General features: G+C 33.8%; 1 protein-coding gene across 7 annotated transcripts in view; it reads left to right on the forward strand.

Annotated features, from left to right (window-relative positions):
* Nucleotides 1–16,950, forward strand: part of ATF7IP (activating transcription factor 7 interacting protein) — a 136,954-nt gene that overhangs the window by 62,116 nt on the left and 57,888 nt on the right. For 4 of the 7 annotated variants that reach the window (XM_007503691.3, XM_007503692.3, XM_007503694.3 and 1 more), the window contains exons 2-5: nt 5,699–6,741; nt 10,432–10,506; nt 13,751–13,831; nt 14,119–14,267. In XM_007503691.3, coding sequence (XP_007503753.2) covers nt 5,706–6,741; nt 10,432–10,506; nt 13,751–13,831; nt 14,119–14,267 — 1,341 coding nt within the window. In that variant the 5' untranslated portion in view covers nt 5,699–5,705. The remainder of the gene's footprint in view (nt 1–5,698; nt 6,742–10,431; nt 10,507–13,750; nt 13,832–14,118; nt 14,268–16,950) is intronic. The other 3 variants (XM_056799177.1, XM_056799178.1, XM_056799179.1) reach the window with 1 other exon arrangement.

The following is a 16,950-nucleotide window of genomic DNA, read 5'->3' on the forward strand; positions in this document are numbered from 1 at the left end:
AAGGAATACCAGGATGGCTTGGTCACATGCTCTCAAAGTTCTTGACATTTTTGCATTGCCAATGAGTTGTTCTTTATGGCTGACCTGCCCTTCCACTGTTGACTAGAATCTGGTACAGATTTGTCTAATTGTTTGCTCTGTCTTTTGAAGATAATTGTGAGTAAGGGAAAAGAAACCTTTTTAGTTGAAGCTTTTGCCTCTTAGTATATATTTTCTCTTGATTGTAATATACGTGTTCCCACATATTCCTCCCTCTTTTTATGTGAATCCACCTGTTTGGTTTTTTAATAGGTTTTTCTATTCCTTCCACTTCGTCCCATTCCCATTTGTAGAATTTGTCTGTTACTTTGAACACATTGCACTCTTGCTATGCAGCAATTCTCATCATTAGTCACTTCCCAGTGTGTTTTGTAATATCTATAGGATTAAGATCTCTAGGTCACTCTTTTACTAATACTTAAACAGGTAACATAATTTGTCTATATTAATATCTCCACTGCTATTCTCCATGTTCTGCCTACCAGGCCTATATATGGCTTAATTGTTTACTTGTACATTTTAAAAGAATCAATAAACCAATGAGATTACTATCCTAGAGCTCTAGGAGAATTTTGTTTAGTCAGTTTCTGTGTCTGACTCTTTACAACCCCATTTAGAGTTTTCTTGGCAAAGATACTTGAATGGTTTGCCATTTCCTTCTCTAGTTCATTTTATAGATGATGAAACTGAGGTAGATTAAGTTATTTTTATTAAGTTATTATTATTTATCAATTATTATTTAATCAATCAATAAATAATTAATTACTAATTAATATGTTTATTAAGTTAAGTGATTTTCTCGGGGTCACACAGCTAATAAAATGTCTGAAGCCAGATTTGAATTCAAGAAGAGGGGGTCTTCCTGATTTCAGACCTGACGCTATCCATTGAGCAACCTATAAGAATTTATCAATTGGTAAATTTTTGGAATGTAATTATACTTCTTAACATTAATATGTTACTGTTCCAAGAGGTAGAAATTTTACATTTCTTTCTTTCTTTTTTTAATTTGGTTATTTCCAAACATTATTCATTGTAAACAAAGATCATTTTCTTTTCTTCCCTCCCCCCCACCCCCACCCCATAGCTGAGGCGCGATTTCACTGGGTATCACATGTGTTCTTGATTCGAACCCATTTCCATGTTGTTGGTATCTGCATTAGAGTGTTCATTTAGAGTCTCTCTTCAGTCATATCCCCTCCACCCCTGCAGTCAAGCAGTTGCTTTTCATCAGTGTTTTTACTCCCACAGTTTATCCTCTGCTTGTGGATAGTGTTTTTTAGATCCCTGCAGATTGTTCAGGGACATTGCATTGACACCAATGGAGAAGTCCATGACCTTCGATTGTACCACAGTGTGTCAGTCTCTGTGTACAATGTTTTCCTGGTTCTGCTCCTCTCTCTCTGCATCACTTCCTGGAGGTTCCAGTCTCCATGGAATTCCTCCACTTTATTATTCCTTTTAGCACAATAGTATTCCATCACCAACATATACTACAATGTGTTCAACCATTCCCCAATTGAAGGGCATTCCCTCATTTTCCAATTTTTGGCCACCACAAAGAGCGCAGCTATGAATATTCTCATACAAGTCTTTTTCCTTATTATCTCTTTGGGGTACAAACCCAGTAGTGCTATGGCTGGATCAAAGGGCAGACAGTCTTTTAGCACCCTTTGGGCATAGTTCCAAATTGCCCTCCAGAATGGTTGGATCAATTCACAACTCTACCAGCAATGAATTAATGTCCCATCTTTGCCACATCCCCTCCAGCATTCATTACTTTCCATAGCTGTCATGTTAGCCAATCTACTAGGTGTGAGGTGATACCTCAGAGTTGTTTTGATTTGCATCTCTCTGATTATAAGAGATGTAGAACATTTTTTCATGTGCTTATTAATAGTTTTGATTTCTTTGGCTGAGAACTGACTTGTCCCTTGCCCATTTATCAATTGGAGAATGGCTTGATTTTTTGTACAATCGATGTAGCTCTTTGTAAATTTGAGTAATTAAACCGTTGTCAGAGGTTTTTATGAAGATTGTTTCCCAATTTGTTGCTACCCTTCTGATTTTAGTTACAATGGTTTTGTTTGTACAAAAACTTTTTAATTTGATGTAGTCAAAATTATTTATTTTACATTTTGTGACTCTTTCTAAGTCTTGCTTGGTTTTAAAATCTTTCCCTTCCCAGAAAATTTACATTTCTGAATATATTTCTGAAAGTTTAATATTTGTTTAATTATTAGATAAAGTAAGCTATAAGATTTTTCCCTTTTCATGTTCTGATATAATAGCATTTTGGACTTTGAAACTAAATAAAGGAAAAACCCTGATTTAATTTATTTACTCAAAGGATGGTCAGTGGTGTAGGATCTGTCCTGCTGAAGCAGTTGCCTCCTTAAATTTGACTCCTACTTTCTCACAATTAGCTACAGGATAGCTAATTTGGGGTTCTTTAAATCTCTCTTCCCAACAACCCCCAGAACACCCAATTACATTTGATGTGTTAGTTTTTCTGGCCAAAATAGTACCTTTAGAGAGGAAGTTTTCAAAGTGTAGTCTGGAGAACCTTTAGACTCTTTCATGGGGTCCGTGAAATCAAAACTATTTTCATAATACTACTAAGACATTTTAATTTCTTTAGATGCAATTCCCATAAGCAAAAGCTCTTTAATGTGGTCCTCAATAATTTTCAAGAGTTCAAAGGTGTCTTGATACTGGAAAAATGTGAGTATGTCTGCTCCAGACCTTGTGGTTTATGCTACTCTTGAAATTTTCTGGGAGAGGCTATCGAAGTTTGTAGTCACAGCATTTTTTTTTCTTTTTGTGCTGTCTCCTAGGAATTAGTGAGTCTAAGATGATATTTAGGTGGTAATTAAGAGGGACTTAGAAAGTTTAATTCTTCAAGCTTAAACCCCTCACATCTCCTACCTCCCCCCCCCCCTTCCTTTTTAAAGCTATTTGAGAAAAGACCTTGATATTTGTTCCTCAGGTAATTTCAATGTTGACCCAATTATATAAGTTATTTGAGGTGGTTTGTGGATGTTATAGGCCTAAACAAAAGCCTCCAGACCCTTGGAGAGATTTGCCATTTCCTTCTCCAGCTCATTTTACAAATGAGGAAATTGAGGCAAATGAGGTTTAAGTGACTTGCCCATGGTTGCACAGCTAGTACATTTCTAAGGCCAGATTTAAACTCGAGAATCTTCCTAACTTTAGGTCTCATACTCTATCCATTACAGCACATAGCTACCTCTAATATGAACATATAACATTAATATATAATATGTTATTAACTATATTAATATATATGTTTTATGTATTTAGAGACAGAGGGAGACAGTTTTTGGTCATTTTCTTAGCCTTACTATGCAAAAGACAAACTTGTGGTTACATCAAAGTAAAGTAGATCATCCTTACTCCTATTATTACTGTGCTATGTTTTAAGAGTTCTATTTTTATTCACATATGAAGAGAAGGGTGACGGAAATTATTTCAGACAAAAGATATTACTTTAATCATCCTTTATAAGTGGAGATTGAAATGAAGGTATCCTTTTTTGTGTTTTTTTTTTATTTTCTTTCAGACTTATTAACTTGAAACCAATTATATTCTTTGTGTCATTTAAATAGCATTTTAAGTTTTGCAAAGAGCTTTACAATATTACCTCACTTTTATTCTCACAACAATCTTGGGAAGTGCAATTATTATCCCTGTTTTCCAAATGAGGAAGGTGAGATAGGCAGAGGTTTAGATGTCTTGCTTAAGATCTTACAGCTGGTAGAGTACCTAAGGATTCTGATTACAAGTCCAGCACTTAAACATTACACTAAAACCACTTAGTTGCTGTGATCTGCTGGAGAGGATTTATTTTTTCCATTAAATTTATTAAGAAGTTGTGTTACTTCTAGGTTAGAGATTCATTTCAGTATGTAAAATTATTTTAAGAATCACAAAGATATTTCTGTAGCTTCTCTGTTACTTTTCTGTAGTATTTATTTTTTTAAATAAGTTTTTATTTGTCTTCTGTTTCTTACATCATCATAGTTATCCCTAGTATTCCTTTCACTTCCCTTCACATAGAGCCATCCCACTTAACAAATAGTATTTTTTAAAAGGAAAGTAACCAGTACAAACTGATCAAATTCATTGAAAAATCCTAAAACACCTGTGGACTTTAATCCCCTGAAGGAGTAGATTGGTGACATTCTCTCATATCTGTTCATTCAAGTCATGCTTGATCTTTATAATTTTGTTACACTCTCCCAACCTCCCTCCCCATCCCACTTTTTTTTTCTGTTGGTGTGTGTTGGTGGTTCATTTATGTTTATCTATTTATATGGATATTGTTTTCTTCACTCTGTTGACTACTTTTCATCTGTTTTTCTATGCTTCTCTGTATTCCACACACTTTATTTATTACAGCAAAGCAATAATACATTACATTGATGTGCCACCATTTATTTATCCATTCCCCAGTCATTGGACATCTATTTTGTTACTGATTCTTTGCTATGAGAAAAAGTGATTCTACAAATATTTTGGTGTATTTTTAGAGATTTTCTGTGCTATTTTTCCCATTCAGATTTAGGGATCATTTTATAAGTTTCATAAGTCATAGGTAATTTATGTTGCATTCTATTCAACTGGAATAAAGATCTCAAATGCTTGTTCTTTCTAAAAGTATTTTATTGAAAGATGATTTGGAAGCATATGCCTAATAAAGAACTCTTATAATCATTTGCCTATCATTGCTAAAATAAAACACAATCTACTCCAAAAAGATTCTCTTAGTTTTCCTGGCAGCTTTTATTGTAATTCAGTCTACAAAACAAGATAGGGGGGAAAGTAATGGTGAAAATAGCACTTAATTGTGCAGGAAAGTTTTTTTTTATTTTCAAAATTGATATTGGGGGAAATATTGATAAGTGCAAGTGTCAATAAAAATTTCACTAAATATTTATGAACTAGCTTTTTTGTCTGATTTCCTTGGGAGCTAATGGGAAATTTTAATGTTTATAATGTAAATATTAACCTTGCTAATTCATTTTGGAGTACTTTAAATGATCATATATAATGCGGAAGAACATTTGTCTTTAGTTATTATTTTGAAAATCTTTAAATTCTGTTGAACTTGAAGTCAGTAATGGGTTCAAATTCTCTATAACTTCAGATAAACCATTTTGTCTCATTAGCTTCCATTTTCTATTATATAAAATTGGAGTGACAATACCAGCAGTATATTTTTCATCTTTTTTTTGTGAATTGTAAATGAAATAATATGCTTTCTAAATCTTCAAGTGTTATATAATTTTCAGCTATTAGTAAATGGTCCAAAACAGTATGAAAGTGTTATAAAAGGAAGGCAACTTATTTCTCAGTATTTCTGTATTTAATACAAATTTAATATAAATAAATGTTCCTAAAATTTGCTGATTTAGCATAGTATGTACTAACATTGGTGTCATGAAGAGTAATATAGTATTGTAACAAGCATTGAAGTATTTTTCATCCTAGACTGATTTCTACAAGTTTCTTTTTCTGAAATTAGAACTTGTATTGTCAATATATAGGTTATTAAAAACATTGTGTTGTAGTATATGAAAATTATTATTCATATAATTAATTAAATATTCATTTAGTTGTTCTTTTTTTTTTAAAGATTCAAAATGGAAAGTACAGAAGAACCTCAGAAAAAAATCTTTAAAGCCCGAAAAACAATGAGAGTGAGTGATCGCCAACAACTTGAGGTGGTATACAAAGTCAAAGAAGAGCTACTGAAAACTGATGTCAAATTGTTAAATGGCAAACATGAAAATGGTGATTCTGACCTAAATTCACCATTAGATAATACTGACTGTATAGATGGTAAGGACATGAATGGCATAGAAGATGTTTGTTTGGACCTTGAAGATAGGAAAACTGAGTTGAAGGAATCCCCCTCAAATTTCTTAAATATTGACATAAGAGAAGAGGATGATGATTCAAGTCTAAAATGTGCAACAGCATCTCCTAAAAATATAACTTATGAACCAGAAAAAGATACTGTCCCTGAAACTGACAATACAGTTCCTAATAGCAATAAAGATGATGATAATCTTGAAAAAAGTAGCACAGATGATGAAAATTTGGACCAAAGAGAAAGAGAGAGCCCACTTGAAGACAAAACTATAGTTAGTGATAATACTGAAACTGAGGAGGAAAAGCTGGAAATGAGTAATGTGCCTATTAGTGCTGACCTTCCTACTGAGGTTGAAAAAAATATGAATGAAAATCCTCTTACAGAGTCAGCTTTTGAAGAAGAAGCTATATCAAGTAGTATGGAAATAGGCAAAGATGCAAAGAGTGAAGATAACAAATCTCCAGGTCTTCCAGAAACCACTGATGAAAATGTTCAAGACGATAAAAATGAGAGCACCTTAGACAATGTGGACTCTATGGAGACAGATGAAATTATTCCCATTTTGGAAAAGCTGGCTCCTGCTGAAGATGAACTTACTTCCTTTTCTAAAACTTCTCTCATTCCACTTGAAGAAACAAACCCAGATTTGGGAGAAAAATTGGAAAATTCTCTAGGTTCACCATCCAAACAAGAAAGTAGTGAGAGTTTGCCAAAAGAAGCTTTCTTGGTACTCTCTGATGAAGAGGAAACTTCTGGTGAAAAAGATGTTGAAGTTGTCTTGCCAAATGAATCAAGTTCTCCAGGTTAGAGAGTTTGGATTTTTTAAACTATGTGTTTTTCATTACATATAGATTTGATAACATTTCAAGTACTGTTTGGATTACAATTAATTATCATTGGCTTCTTCAAGGCCTAATTCGTTATTGTAAGTTGTGAAATGGTTGTTAGGCAGATGAAAATATGGGTTGGAAACTTGAAGTCACTACTCAAATTGGAGTTATTGGTAGGCATCCTCTGGGGAAAAAATTTTAACATAATTTCTATGGATTACATACGAAGTAGAGGAAGGCAGAGTAGAGACCTGAGGACAGAAACTTGAAAAAATGCATACATGTGGGAAAGAGCTAAACAAGGTTTATCTAGAGTTAGAAAGAAAACCAGTCTATTATAATATACATTCACAGGATCAGAGAGGGAGAAGAAAAAGGACCTTAGTGTAAGATGCTTCAGAGTGGTGAAAGAAAAGAAGCACAATGAAAATAGCTTTGAATTTGGCTAGTCATGCAGTTTCCTTTTTTTTTTTAAACCTTTACCTTCTGTCTTAGAATCAATACTGTATATTAGTTCTAGGACAGAAGAGTGGTAAGGGCTAGGCAATGGGGGTTAAGTGACTTGCCCAGAGTCACACAACTAGGAAGTGTCTGAGACCAGCTTTGAACCTAGGACCTCCTGTCTTTAGGCCTGGCTCTCAATCCACTGAGCTACCCAGCTGCCCCCACAGTTACCTTTTCATTGAAAACTTTTTTAATGTATTTGAGAATGGGTGTTTATTATTTTTTATATAAAATTAATATTTAATTTTTCCGGTTTCATGTAATAACAATTTTTAACATTCATTTTTTAAAATTTTGAGTTACAAATTCTCTTCCTCCCTCTTTTCATTACCCCTTTCCTGAGAAAGCAAATAATCATCCCCCCCCCCATTTTTTTCCTTTTAAAAAAATTATTATTATTATTAGTTATAATAATCACTTTATTTCCCTCCCTCTCCTCCACCTACCCTTCCCACAGCCAACGTGCAATTTCATTGGGTATTACTTGTGTCCTTGATCAGAACCTATTTCCATGTTGTTGATGTTTGCACTAGGATGTTCATTTAGAGTCTACATCACCAACTATATATATCCCTTCGACCCATGTATTCAAGCAGTTGTTTTTCTTCTGTGTTTCTACTCCCACAGCTTTCCTCTGAATGTGGATAGTGTTCTTTCTCATAGATCCCTCCGGGTTGTTCAGGATCGCTGCATTGCCACTAATGGAGAAGTCCATTACATTCAATTGTACCACAGTGTAGCAGTCTCTGTGTACAATGTTCTCCTGGTTCTGCTCCTTTCGCTCTATATCAGTTGCTGGAGGTCATTCCAATTCACGTGGAATTCCTCCAGTTCATTATTCCTTTGAGCACAATAGTATTCCATCACTAACATATACCACAATTTGTTCAGCTATTCTCTAATCGAAGGGCATCCCCATATTTTCCCATTTTTGGCCACCACAGAGTGAAGCAGGGAATATTTTTGTACATGTCTTTTTCCTTATTATCTCTTTGGGGTATAAACCCAGCAGTGCTATGGCTGGATCAAAAGGGCAGACAGTCTTTTATCGCCCTTTGGGCATAGTTCCAAACTGCCCTCCAGAGTGGTTGGATCAATTCACAACTCCACCAGCAATGAATTAGTGTTCCCACTTTGCCACATCCCCTCCAGCATTCATTACTTTCCTTTGCTGTCATGTTAGCCAATCTGCTAGGTGTGAGGTGATATCTCAGAGTTGTTTTGATTTGCATTTCTCTGATTATAAGAGATTTAGAACACTTTTTCATGTGCTTATTAATAGTTTTGATTTCTTTAACTGAAAATTGCCTATTCATGTCCCTTGTTTATTATTTTCTAAATTGTATTTTTGTTCTAGATTCTTAAAGAAAGGGAAAATTTGAAAAGAATTGCTCTGTCCTATTTTGAAGTAAATTTTTTAGGTCAAGGACTTTTCAAAAGAAAACATTTTGCAAAAAATTTACTTGGCAGGAGATTAAATTAAAGGAATTACAGTTTGAAAAAGAGAAGGCTCAAGATAGAAGTAATTATTAACCCTGCCTGGGTGCCTCTTTTTTCTTACCTCTTCCCCTTTATTTCTCTCTTTCTTCTGTATTATCTGGGCAACAGATATAGAACTAAGTGTCAGGCACTTTTTAGTAAAGTTTCAAAGTTTATTAAAATTTAAAAAACACCTTTCTGACCCTCATTTTCATTATTATAAAATAGAGGTAAAAATGTTTGGACTAAATAATTAGGTTTGGTGTAAAGAAAACTCATATTTATCTGAGATCTCAGTGATTTTGATTATTCTCTCCCAAGATGCATATTGTAGTTCACACCTACTTATCCTATGAGATTCTTAATATACTCTTATGTTGGAGGCCTTCCTCAGATTCTCCTGAGATTTAACAGTGAAGTGCTTGAGCTATCCACCTATCATTTCTTGTCCTCACCATCATGTGACCAGGTCATCTTTATTCATCTCTCAGTTGATACCTTTGCTCTTTTGATAGAAATTCTTTGTTTTATATTGTAGACTGCTCACACCCACCAAGCACTTGTGTATTGTGGGGAAAGCTTTATAAAAACCCTGTTTTGCGAGCTGTTCACCTAAAAGTTCTCTTGTTTTCAAAATCATAGATCATTATGACCCAGTGGAAAGAGTTCTGTATTCTTAAGAGAACTAGGTTTACATTCCACTTTTTACAATCAACAATGGGGAAATTCATTTAACCCTTTTGATTTTCATTTTCCTTATCTGTTAAGAATTAAATGCCCATTTCATCAGATGATTGTAGAGAAAGTTCTATATAAAAGAAGTACTATATAAATGTGAGATAATGCTTGAGATTAATCAGTAAGTGAAAAAATATTTGAGAGCTTTTTGTGTGTGTAAAGACAGACCTATCTATAGCTCTGAGGGACACAAAGAACCATAGTCTCTTCCTTAAAATTGATTTGGCAGTGGCTGTTGCAAATGAAAATATCTAAAGAATTTGACAGTGTTATCTTTAAATCTCCAATATGGTCTACTCTCCCTCACCTCAAAGACCCAGCTTGGAACCCAAAACTCAGATACAAGATCTTTTGTTGCCCAATCAATATCATTTTTAAAAATACTTAACACTTGAAAGAGAACCATATATCCTTTACTATTCATTAGGGTAGGAAGCCTATTAAAAGGTACTATATATCTCCTTATGACATCTTTTATCTCTTTTACCCCTCTCCCCCATTCCTCTTCTCCCTGCTACTACTTCCCTGTTCTGATGCCCACAAGTCATTCCTTTCTTTTCCCAATCTAACTGCTCAGTTTTCCCATTGTGCTCTCTGGAATATTTATCCTATTGTTAACAATCTTCCCTTTATTTTAAACATTTTTTTCCATGCTTCTTCCTTCTGGCATCCATTGGAAGCTTTCTCCAGAAGACACTGCGTCCCTGACGATTTTTTCCAGTTTTTTATTGTACCTTCTCACACCAAGATTCATTTTCTCTAGATTTTCATACAGTCGTGATCCTGAGGCCATTTTTCTCCTGACTAAACTCTCCCCTCAACCCCAACAATAATTTTTCCTTTTTTCTTAGGATGTTCAGTACCAAACTCATATATGCATATCTTTTTCACTTCAACCCTTGCCCTTATTTAATTTTCATTTATACTTTGATGTCCCCTCAGACTCCATGTGTCCTTCCAGCTCCTTAATTGCCTCAGTTCCAATGACCTGTTCCTTTACTGCACTTCAGCCACAAGGTAAGTCCACATCCTTAATTTTACTCTCATCTACAGATATTCCATTTCTCATGATCAAGAACTTTGAAATGAAATGCCTTTATACTGCTTTTACTGACTTTCATTACATTTCTCCCTTTGCTTCACTCTTCCTCAACTTATTCTTCATTGTTGCTCTCTCCTTCACTTCCTACAACTCCTTTCAATTCTCTTTGAGGCCGTTACACTTGTTTTGCCTTTACTTTCTTCCCTTCCCAATATTGACCTTATAGTTACATTAACCTTTAGTCTTTAATATCTTGTCCCCTTGTTCTGTAATTGCTTGTGTCTTGTAAAATTCCCATCCCCCAATTATTCCTACTATGTTATCTTCTCTGCTTCTACTCAGTTGCTACTAAAAAGTTGCTAGAGGAAGTTATTAAACCCTGATGAAGTTTTGTTTTCTGATCTCACCTAGGCAAGACGAATCCTTTTATTCCACCTGAATTGATATTCTCTATCCTATTCATTTCAGTAGCTTTTCCAAATATTTTGTACTCTTTGAGCCCACCCTTATCATACATGTCTTTGAAAAAAAGGGAATTTTACTTTGACTTCTGTCTTCTATTTCATTCTACTTCTCTTGATGTCTACTACCCTTGATGTCATTCCCTCTTCTGTAATGAAGAGAATGCCCTTCTCTTTTTCCAAGGCCATCTACTACTCTTCATCTCATTTACCCTATCTTTTTGACAGATTGTACCTGTAGGTAGCCACACCTTCTCTGTCTATATACTTTGTTGCCTCCAATTTTTATCTTTCAGTCTAGTATCTATTCTCTCTTCTTGTCTGAAACTGTTTTCTACAAAGTGACCCATAGTCTGTTTTTTGCTAAAGAAAATAGCTTCACTTTAAGGCATTTAGCATAAATTATCTTATTTGACAGTCCTTTGAAATAGGTGATCTTCCTCTACCCATTTTAAAGATGAGGACACTGAAGGAGAGATATTACATGTCTTCCTGATTTCTAAATTCATTTCTATCCATTGTGCTACCTAGCTGTAGATCCTTTGACCATTTTCTCAATTATCCTTAGCTCCTTTGCAACATATATCTTTGTTCACCAGCTTTTTCTCCTAGAAACTGTCTTATCTGAGTTTTTGTGATATTGCTCTTTCTTGGTTCGCCTCCTGCCTGTCTTGTTTTTCCTTTTCAGTCTTCTTTACTGGACCATCATTCATGTCCTTCCCCCTAATAGTATATGTACTCTTAACACTCAGTCCTTGACTTTTATTCTTTGCCTTTCTCTCATTTTCTTCTCTTTCTCTGAACTCCTAGAGTTCAAGGACTATCTTTTACAACTTTCCTTGTATCCCTAGCACTTAGATCATAGAAGGCACTTAAAAAAATGTATATTGACTATCTTTGTCTCTGTCTGACTTACTGTCTCTCTCGATTTATTAAATACCTGTTATATCATATACCACAGGCATGGTGCTAGATACTGGGGATACAAAGACAAAAATGGAGCAATCCATATAAACATATACAAAATATATTTTTGGGAGCTAGGGAAGGGTATAGGGGATTAATAATAATAAATAATAAACTCCTTATAACGGTGTAGATTTTTAAAAAACCCTCTTCTTATCAATAGGTTGACAACTGATCTATATTTTACCTAAAGCTACTTAGAAGTTAAGAAAATTCATCACGATTGGTTGCATAGCCAGTATATGTTGGCTATCAGGCATAAACTCATGGTTTTTTAGTTGATTGGTTTGTTTGTTTCTGGTAAATTCAAATCCTCTACTTTAGGGAAATCACGTTCTGAGCTTTTAGTTAGAAAGATAAAGCTTTTTTAAAGTTTTTAATCTTTTTTTGCCATTTCTTCAAACTCAAAAGTGATAGATAGTTTTATGTGACAAAAAAATAGAACTGGATCAGAAATTATTTTTACTCTGCTATGGTTGAGTATGAACCATTAGTTGGATATTGAGTTAGAGGACCTTAGTGTGAATTCTGTTTGTCTGACTACTTGTGGAATAACTGACTGTGTAACCATGGGTACATTTTTCTTAATTTCTCTGGACTTCAGGTTCCTTATCTACAGAATAAGAGGGTTTATTCTAGGTGACTTCCTTTACAACTTGAAATCTATGGTCCTGTGATAATTAGATAATGGGCTGTAGGTCTGTTACTAAATAGCCGTGTGAACATGGGCAAATCACTTAATCTTTCCTGTCCTCAGTTTCCTCATCTATGGAAGGAAGAGATAAACTAAATGATTGCTAAAGTTATTGAACATTAGTTATTACTGTGTTATTTATAGTGTTTTAACACCTATAATATAGTACATAATACTTTTTGGGACATGGCTATAATTGCCAGTTGAAGGAGAAATTTTCAGCCAATGTGTTTTTTCATTGTTTTTTAAATAGTTTTTATTATTTTCTTAGGTATTTCTGATATATTACTTGATGTTTCTCCTTATTTTATCCTTTTTCTTTAGTGTTGTTATGAAAATGTGAGAGCTGAACCCTTTCAATAAAGTTCACTTTTGTAAAAAAAGGACCTTAAATAAAATGAAATCAGTCTGATCAAAACTGTGTTTAAAAATGTATTTGTTAGCAGCCTGTGATTCTCAGTTTTATCAACTACTTTGAACTTGAAGAGATGCATTTATTTATATTATAATAGCTTTGTTATAATTTAAGGTTAAAGATATCAGTAACTTAGGCTTTTTGTATGAATTGTACCTTAAGAAAATCAGCATTTAGCTGAGTTTGGTGACATGCATCTATAATCTCTTTGGAACATTGAGGTTAGCCCGTCCCTTGAACTTGGAAGGTCTGAGCTGTAAAAGGCTGTGGTGATCAGGTGTCCTCACTAAGTTCAGCATTAATATGGTGAACCTCCTGGAATGGGGACTCCTACTAGTTTGTCTAACTAGGGGTGAATCGGGATCAGACTGTGATGGCCCTAGTGCTTTCAGCTTGAGCAAAATAGGGAAACCTAGTCTTTAAGGAAAAAAAGGAAGCGAGAAAGGAAGGAAAATTTTGTATTCTTGTTTTACTATGAACTGAAAATTTGGTAACATCCGTCTTTAAGGTGATTCTACTAGTGATTCTTGTTTCTTTTCATTTTACTTTTTTAAAGTTGAAGTTGTTTTTGGTCATTCCATAAGTAATTCATCATGGTGATTAAAAATATTCATAGGATCATAATGAATTACTTTGAACCTTACACAAGTAAAATTTACCTTGTTTTTGTTGTTTGCTTACAGTAGAAACAGAGACAAAAGAAAAGGATGCAAAATTAGAAGAAGAAAAGGAAGCACATAAAGAAGAAGAAAGACCTGGAAAAAGTATGCCATGTGCTAATAAAAGCTTTAACTAGTTCTCACAGATGAAAAAAAATTAAAGATATATTAATAACACTTCATTACCTACATAGTAATAGAATGATTCTCTTCCCATTTCTTAACTGCTTCTTCATCTCTATCACCATAGTAATATTTATAAGTTTTTTCTTTATTTTTACTGTGTAACAAAGAATGAGACAAGTTTTCTTATCTAAAGAAGTTGAGAAAATAATTCCTTACAGGCAGCAATAAAAATCAAATTGAGCATTTATTTTATTTTCTTCTTCTAGATGAATTGCTGTCAAGGAGAAAACGGTCCAAATCAGAAGATATGGATAATGTACAGTCTAAACGTCGACGATATTTGGGAGAAGAGTATGAAGCAGAACTCCAAGTAAAGATTACAGCAAGAGGGGACATTAACCAGAAGCTCCAAAAGGTATAATAATAACTATACATACATCAAAATTTGAATGCAAAGCTGAATTATTTAGTTAATATTTTAGGTTTTTGAAGAAAATTTAAAATTTAATTAATTAAAAAATTAAAATAAAAAATCAACTTTAATATGCACATTAATTCATATACATGTGTTCTTTTATATAATTATATATTATTAATATTATGTAATAATTAAAATAGCATGTTATCTTAAAAGGTATGTGTTTGAGCTTTGCTACTGAAATAGGACACTATTTAAAGATTACATTTAGATCATATATTCTGTTGACATCCTAGGTAATTTAATTATTAAGTAATCTTGTTTCGGAATTTCCTTCAGGTACAGTATCATACAGTTCTGTAGTCAAAAACTGACAAGTCTTTCCCTTTTTTGTTTCTTTAATTTAGTTTTGAGCTACATAGGCCTTCTCTATATTTTAGTTGTTAAAATAGGTAAGGATTAAGAGAGAATAATTTCAATGATTTTTATTCATTTCCTTTTCTTTTCCCAAATAATCAAATGGTTTGATCTCTAATACATTATAGGAGAGAGGAGGTGTGACTCAACCATTCATTACAAAATTTAGGAGGGTATCTGCTAAGTATTTATAGATTAACACCTTAGCATAAGATAGGATAGTGCCCTAGTCTGCAGTCAATAAATATTTATTAAATTCCTACTTTACATGCACTATGCACAGATTCCTTTGAGAAGTTGACAACCAAGGCAGGAAGACAAAGCATAGAAGGAAGCTATAAGTAGGATTTGGGAGTGGGAAGAGAATTCTGTCAGAGAAATTCCAGAGTAATCCAGCCCAGTCAGAAATGAAATTTTTTAGCTGGGCTCTTTCATTAAATGGAGGTTTGGAGTTTGTGGTTCCACCCTCCAATCAGAGGCCTATTCTAGACATCCATCCTTTATACATTGTTCACTTCAATATTTGTTCTCTTTTCCCTTTCTCTGAAATTATGTAAAAATTAAAATACCAGTTATGTGTTGGGAATCAAAAATAAAAAAATAATCCTGTTCTTAAGGAGTTTATAGTCTGATGGGAGAGACAACATGTAAGGAGTGCTGTATAAAAAGGATATATTTAGAGATAATCAACAGAGGGGAGACACTAGAATATTTTAATGTATGTGAGAAGCAATTTTTAGGGTGTGCATAGTTCAAAAAGAATAGATCATTCTGTGATTTTATGTGTGGGGAGGATAGATCAATGGAATGGAAAGAACAATGAAGGAGATCTTTTAGAGCAGTAATGCCAAACTTATAAAAATGGGAGCCACTAAACCATATGTTAAAGGTTCCTTCAGGGCTATATATTCACTTTTAAAATCACATTTTAATATTATCCATGTGTTATTGTATTTTTATTCAGTTAATATATTTCCCAGTTATATTTTAATCTAGTTTGGGCTTCACTGAAGTGTTTTGCAGGATTTGTGTTACCTCTGCGTGATTGTTTGCAATTAACTCCTTTCCACCTTTGTTCACTATGACTTTTCTATGCTTAATCTGGAATATAGATAACAATGCCTGTAGTTTATTGTAATACTTTTTATATTTCCTCATGTGCCTTCACAGAACTTGTAGTAGAGGGAGATTCTAGACCTATGGTTTAATCATCATGGGAAATTCCCTTCATTGATATAGATCAACAACTCCTTTATGATTTATCTACTTAAATAACTAAATGTCTTGAGAATACTGAGAAAGTAACATGCCCATAGACACATAGTCCCAATGTCTCAGAAATAAGTCATGAGTGCAGTTCTTCTCATTCATTTTGGCTAACTATTCACAAACTACTATGCACTCTGGTATTACGATCTTATATGTCATTTGAAGATATTAAGGTTCTCTGAGGCCTAAGTGAATTGTGCAAGTTCTCAAGCTATATAGAGTGACAGTGTTTCATAGAATTTTAGAAGAGGTAAAGATTTTAGAAATATCAACCTAGTCTAGTTCCTTTATTTTACATATCAGGGATGAGACTCAGAAGTATAATCTGACTTTTCCTTGGTTAAATATTTTATTGTTAGCAGAGTTGGTACTGAAGGGGGGGGAAACCAAACTTTTAATTGCTAACCTTCTGTTCTTTCTACAAGCAAGCTGATTTTGGCTTAGAGAAAAAGATGTGACCTGATGTTTATAGAGTATTGCTAATTAAATAATGGTCTTTATTGTTATTAGGGAAATTTTCCAGAGTGGGTTATAAAAATTGATGTTTCAGCAGTACTTTTTTTTAATTGATTTTTTTTGAAACAACATAGTTTCATTTTATATCCTACTTCCCAGTGAGTTTTCCCTTATAAGACATACTATAAGCAAAGCTGAGTGCCACAGAATTGATGCTTCAAATAGTGGTAATAGAAAAGACTTTTGAGAATCCCTTAGACAGGAATCAAATCAGTACTTAAAGAAGCTAAATCAGATTATTCACTAAAAGGTCAAATGCTGAAGTTTACATATTTTGAATACATACTGAGAAGAGAAAATTCATTGGGGAAAAAATACTTTTGATATCGAGAAAGATCAGAGGCAAAAGGAGAAGGGCAGAGGATGAGATGGATAGAGATAGTATCATGGAAACTTCAAACATGAACTTGGACAGACTTCAAGAGATAGTGGAGGAGAGAAGGCCCTTGCACATTATTTATGGTCCTTGGAGTCTTGA

The sequence above is a fragment of the Monodelphis domestica genome, chromosome 5, assembly GCF_027887165.1.
Source record: "Monodelphis domestica isolate mMonDom1 chromosome 5, mMonDom1.pri, whole genome shotgun sequence".
Taxonomy (NCBI): Eukaryota; Metazoa; Chordata; class Mammalia; order Didelphimorphia; family Didelphidae; genus Monodelphis; species Monodelphis domestica.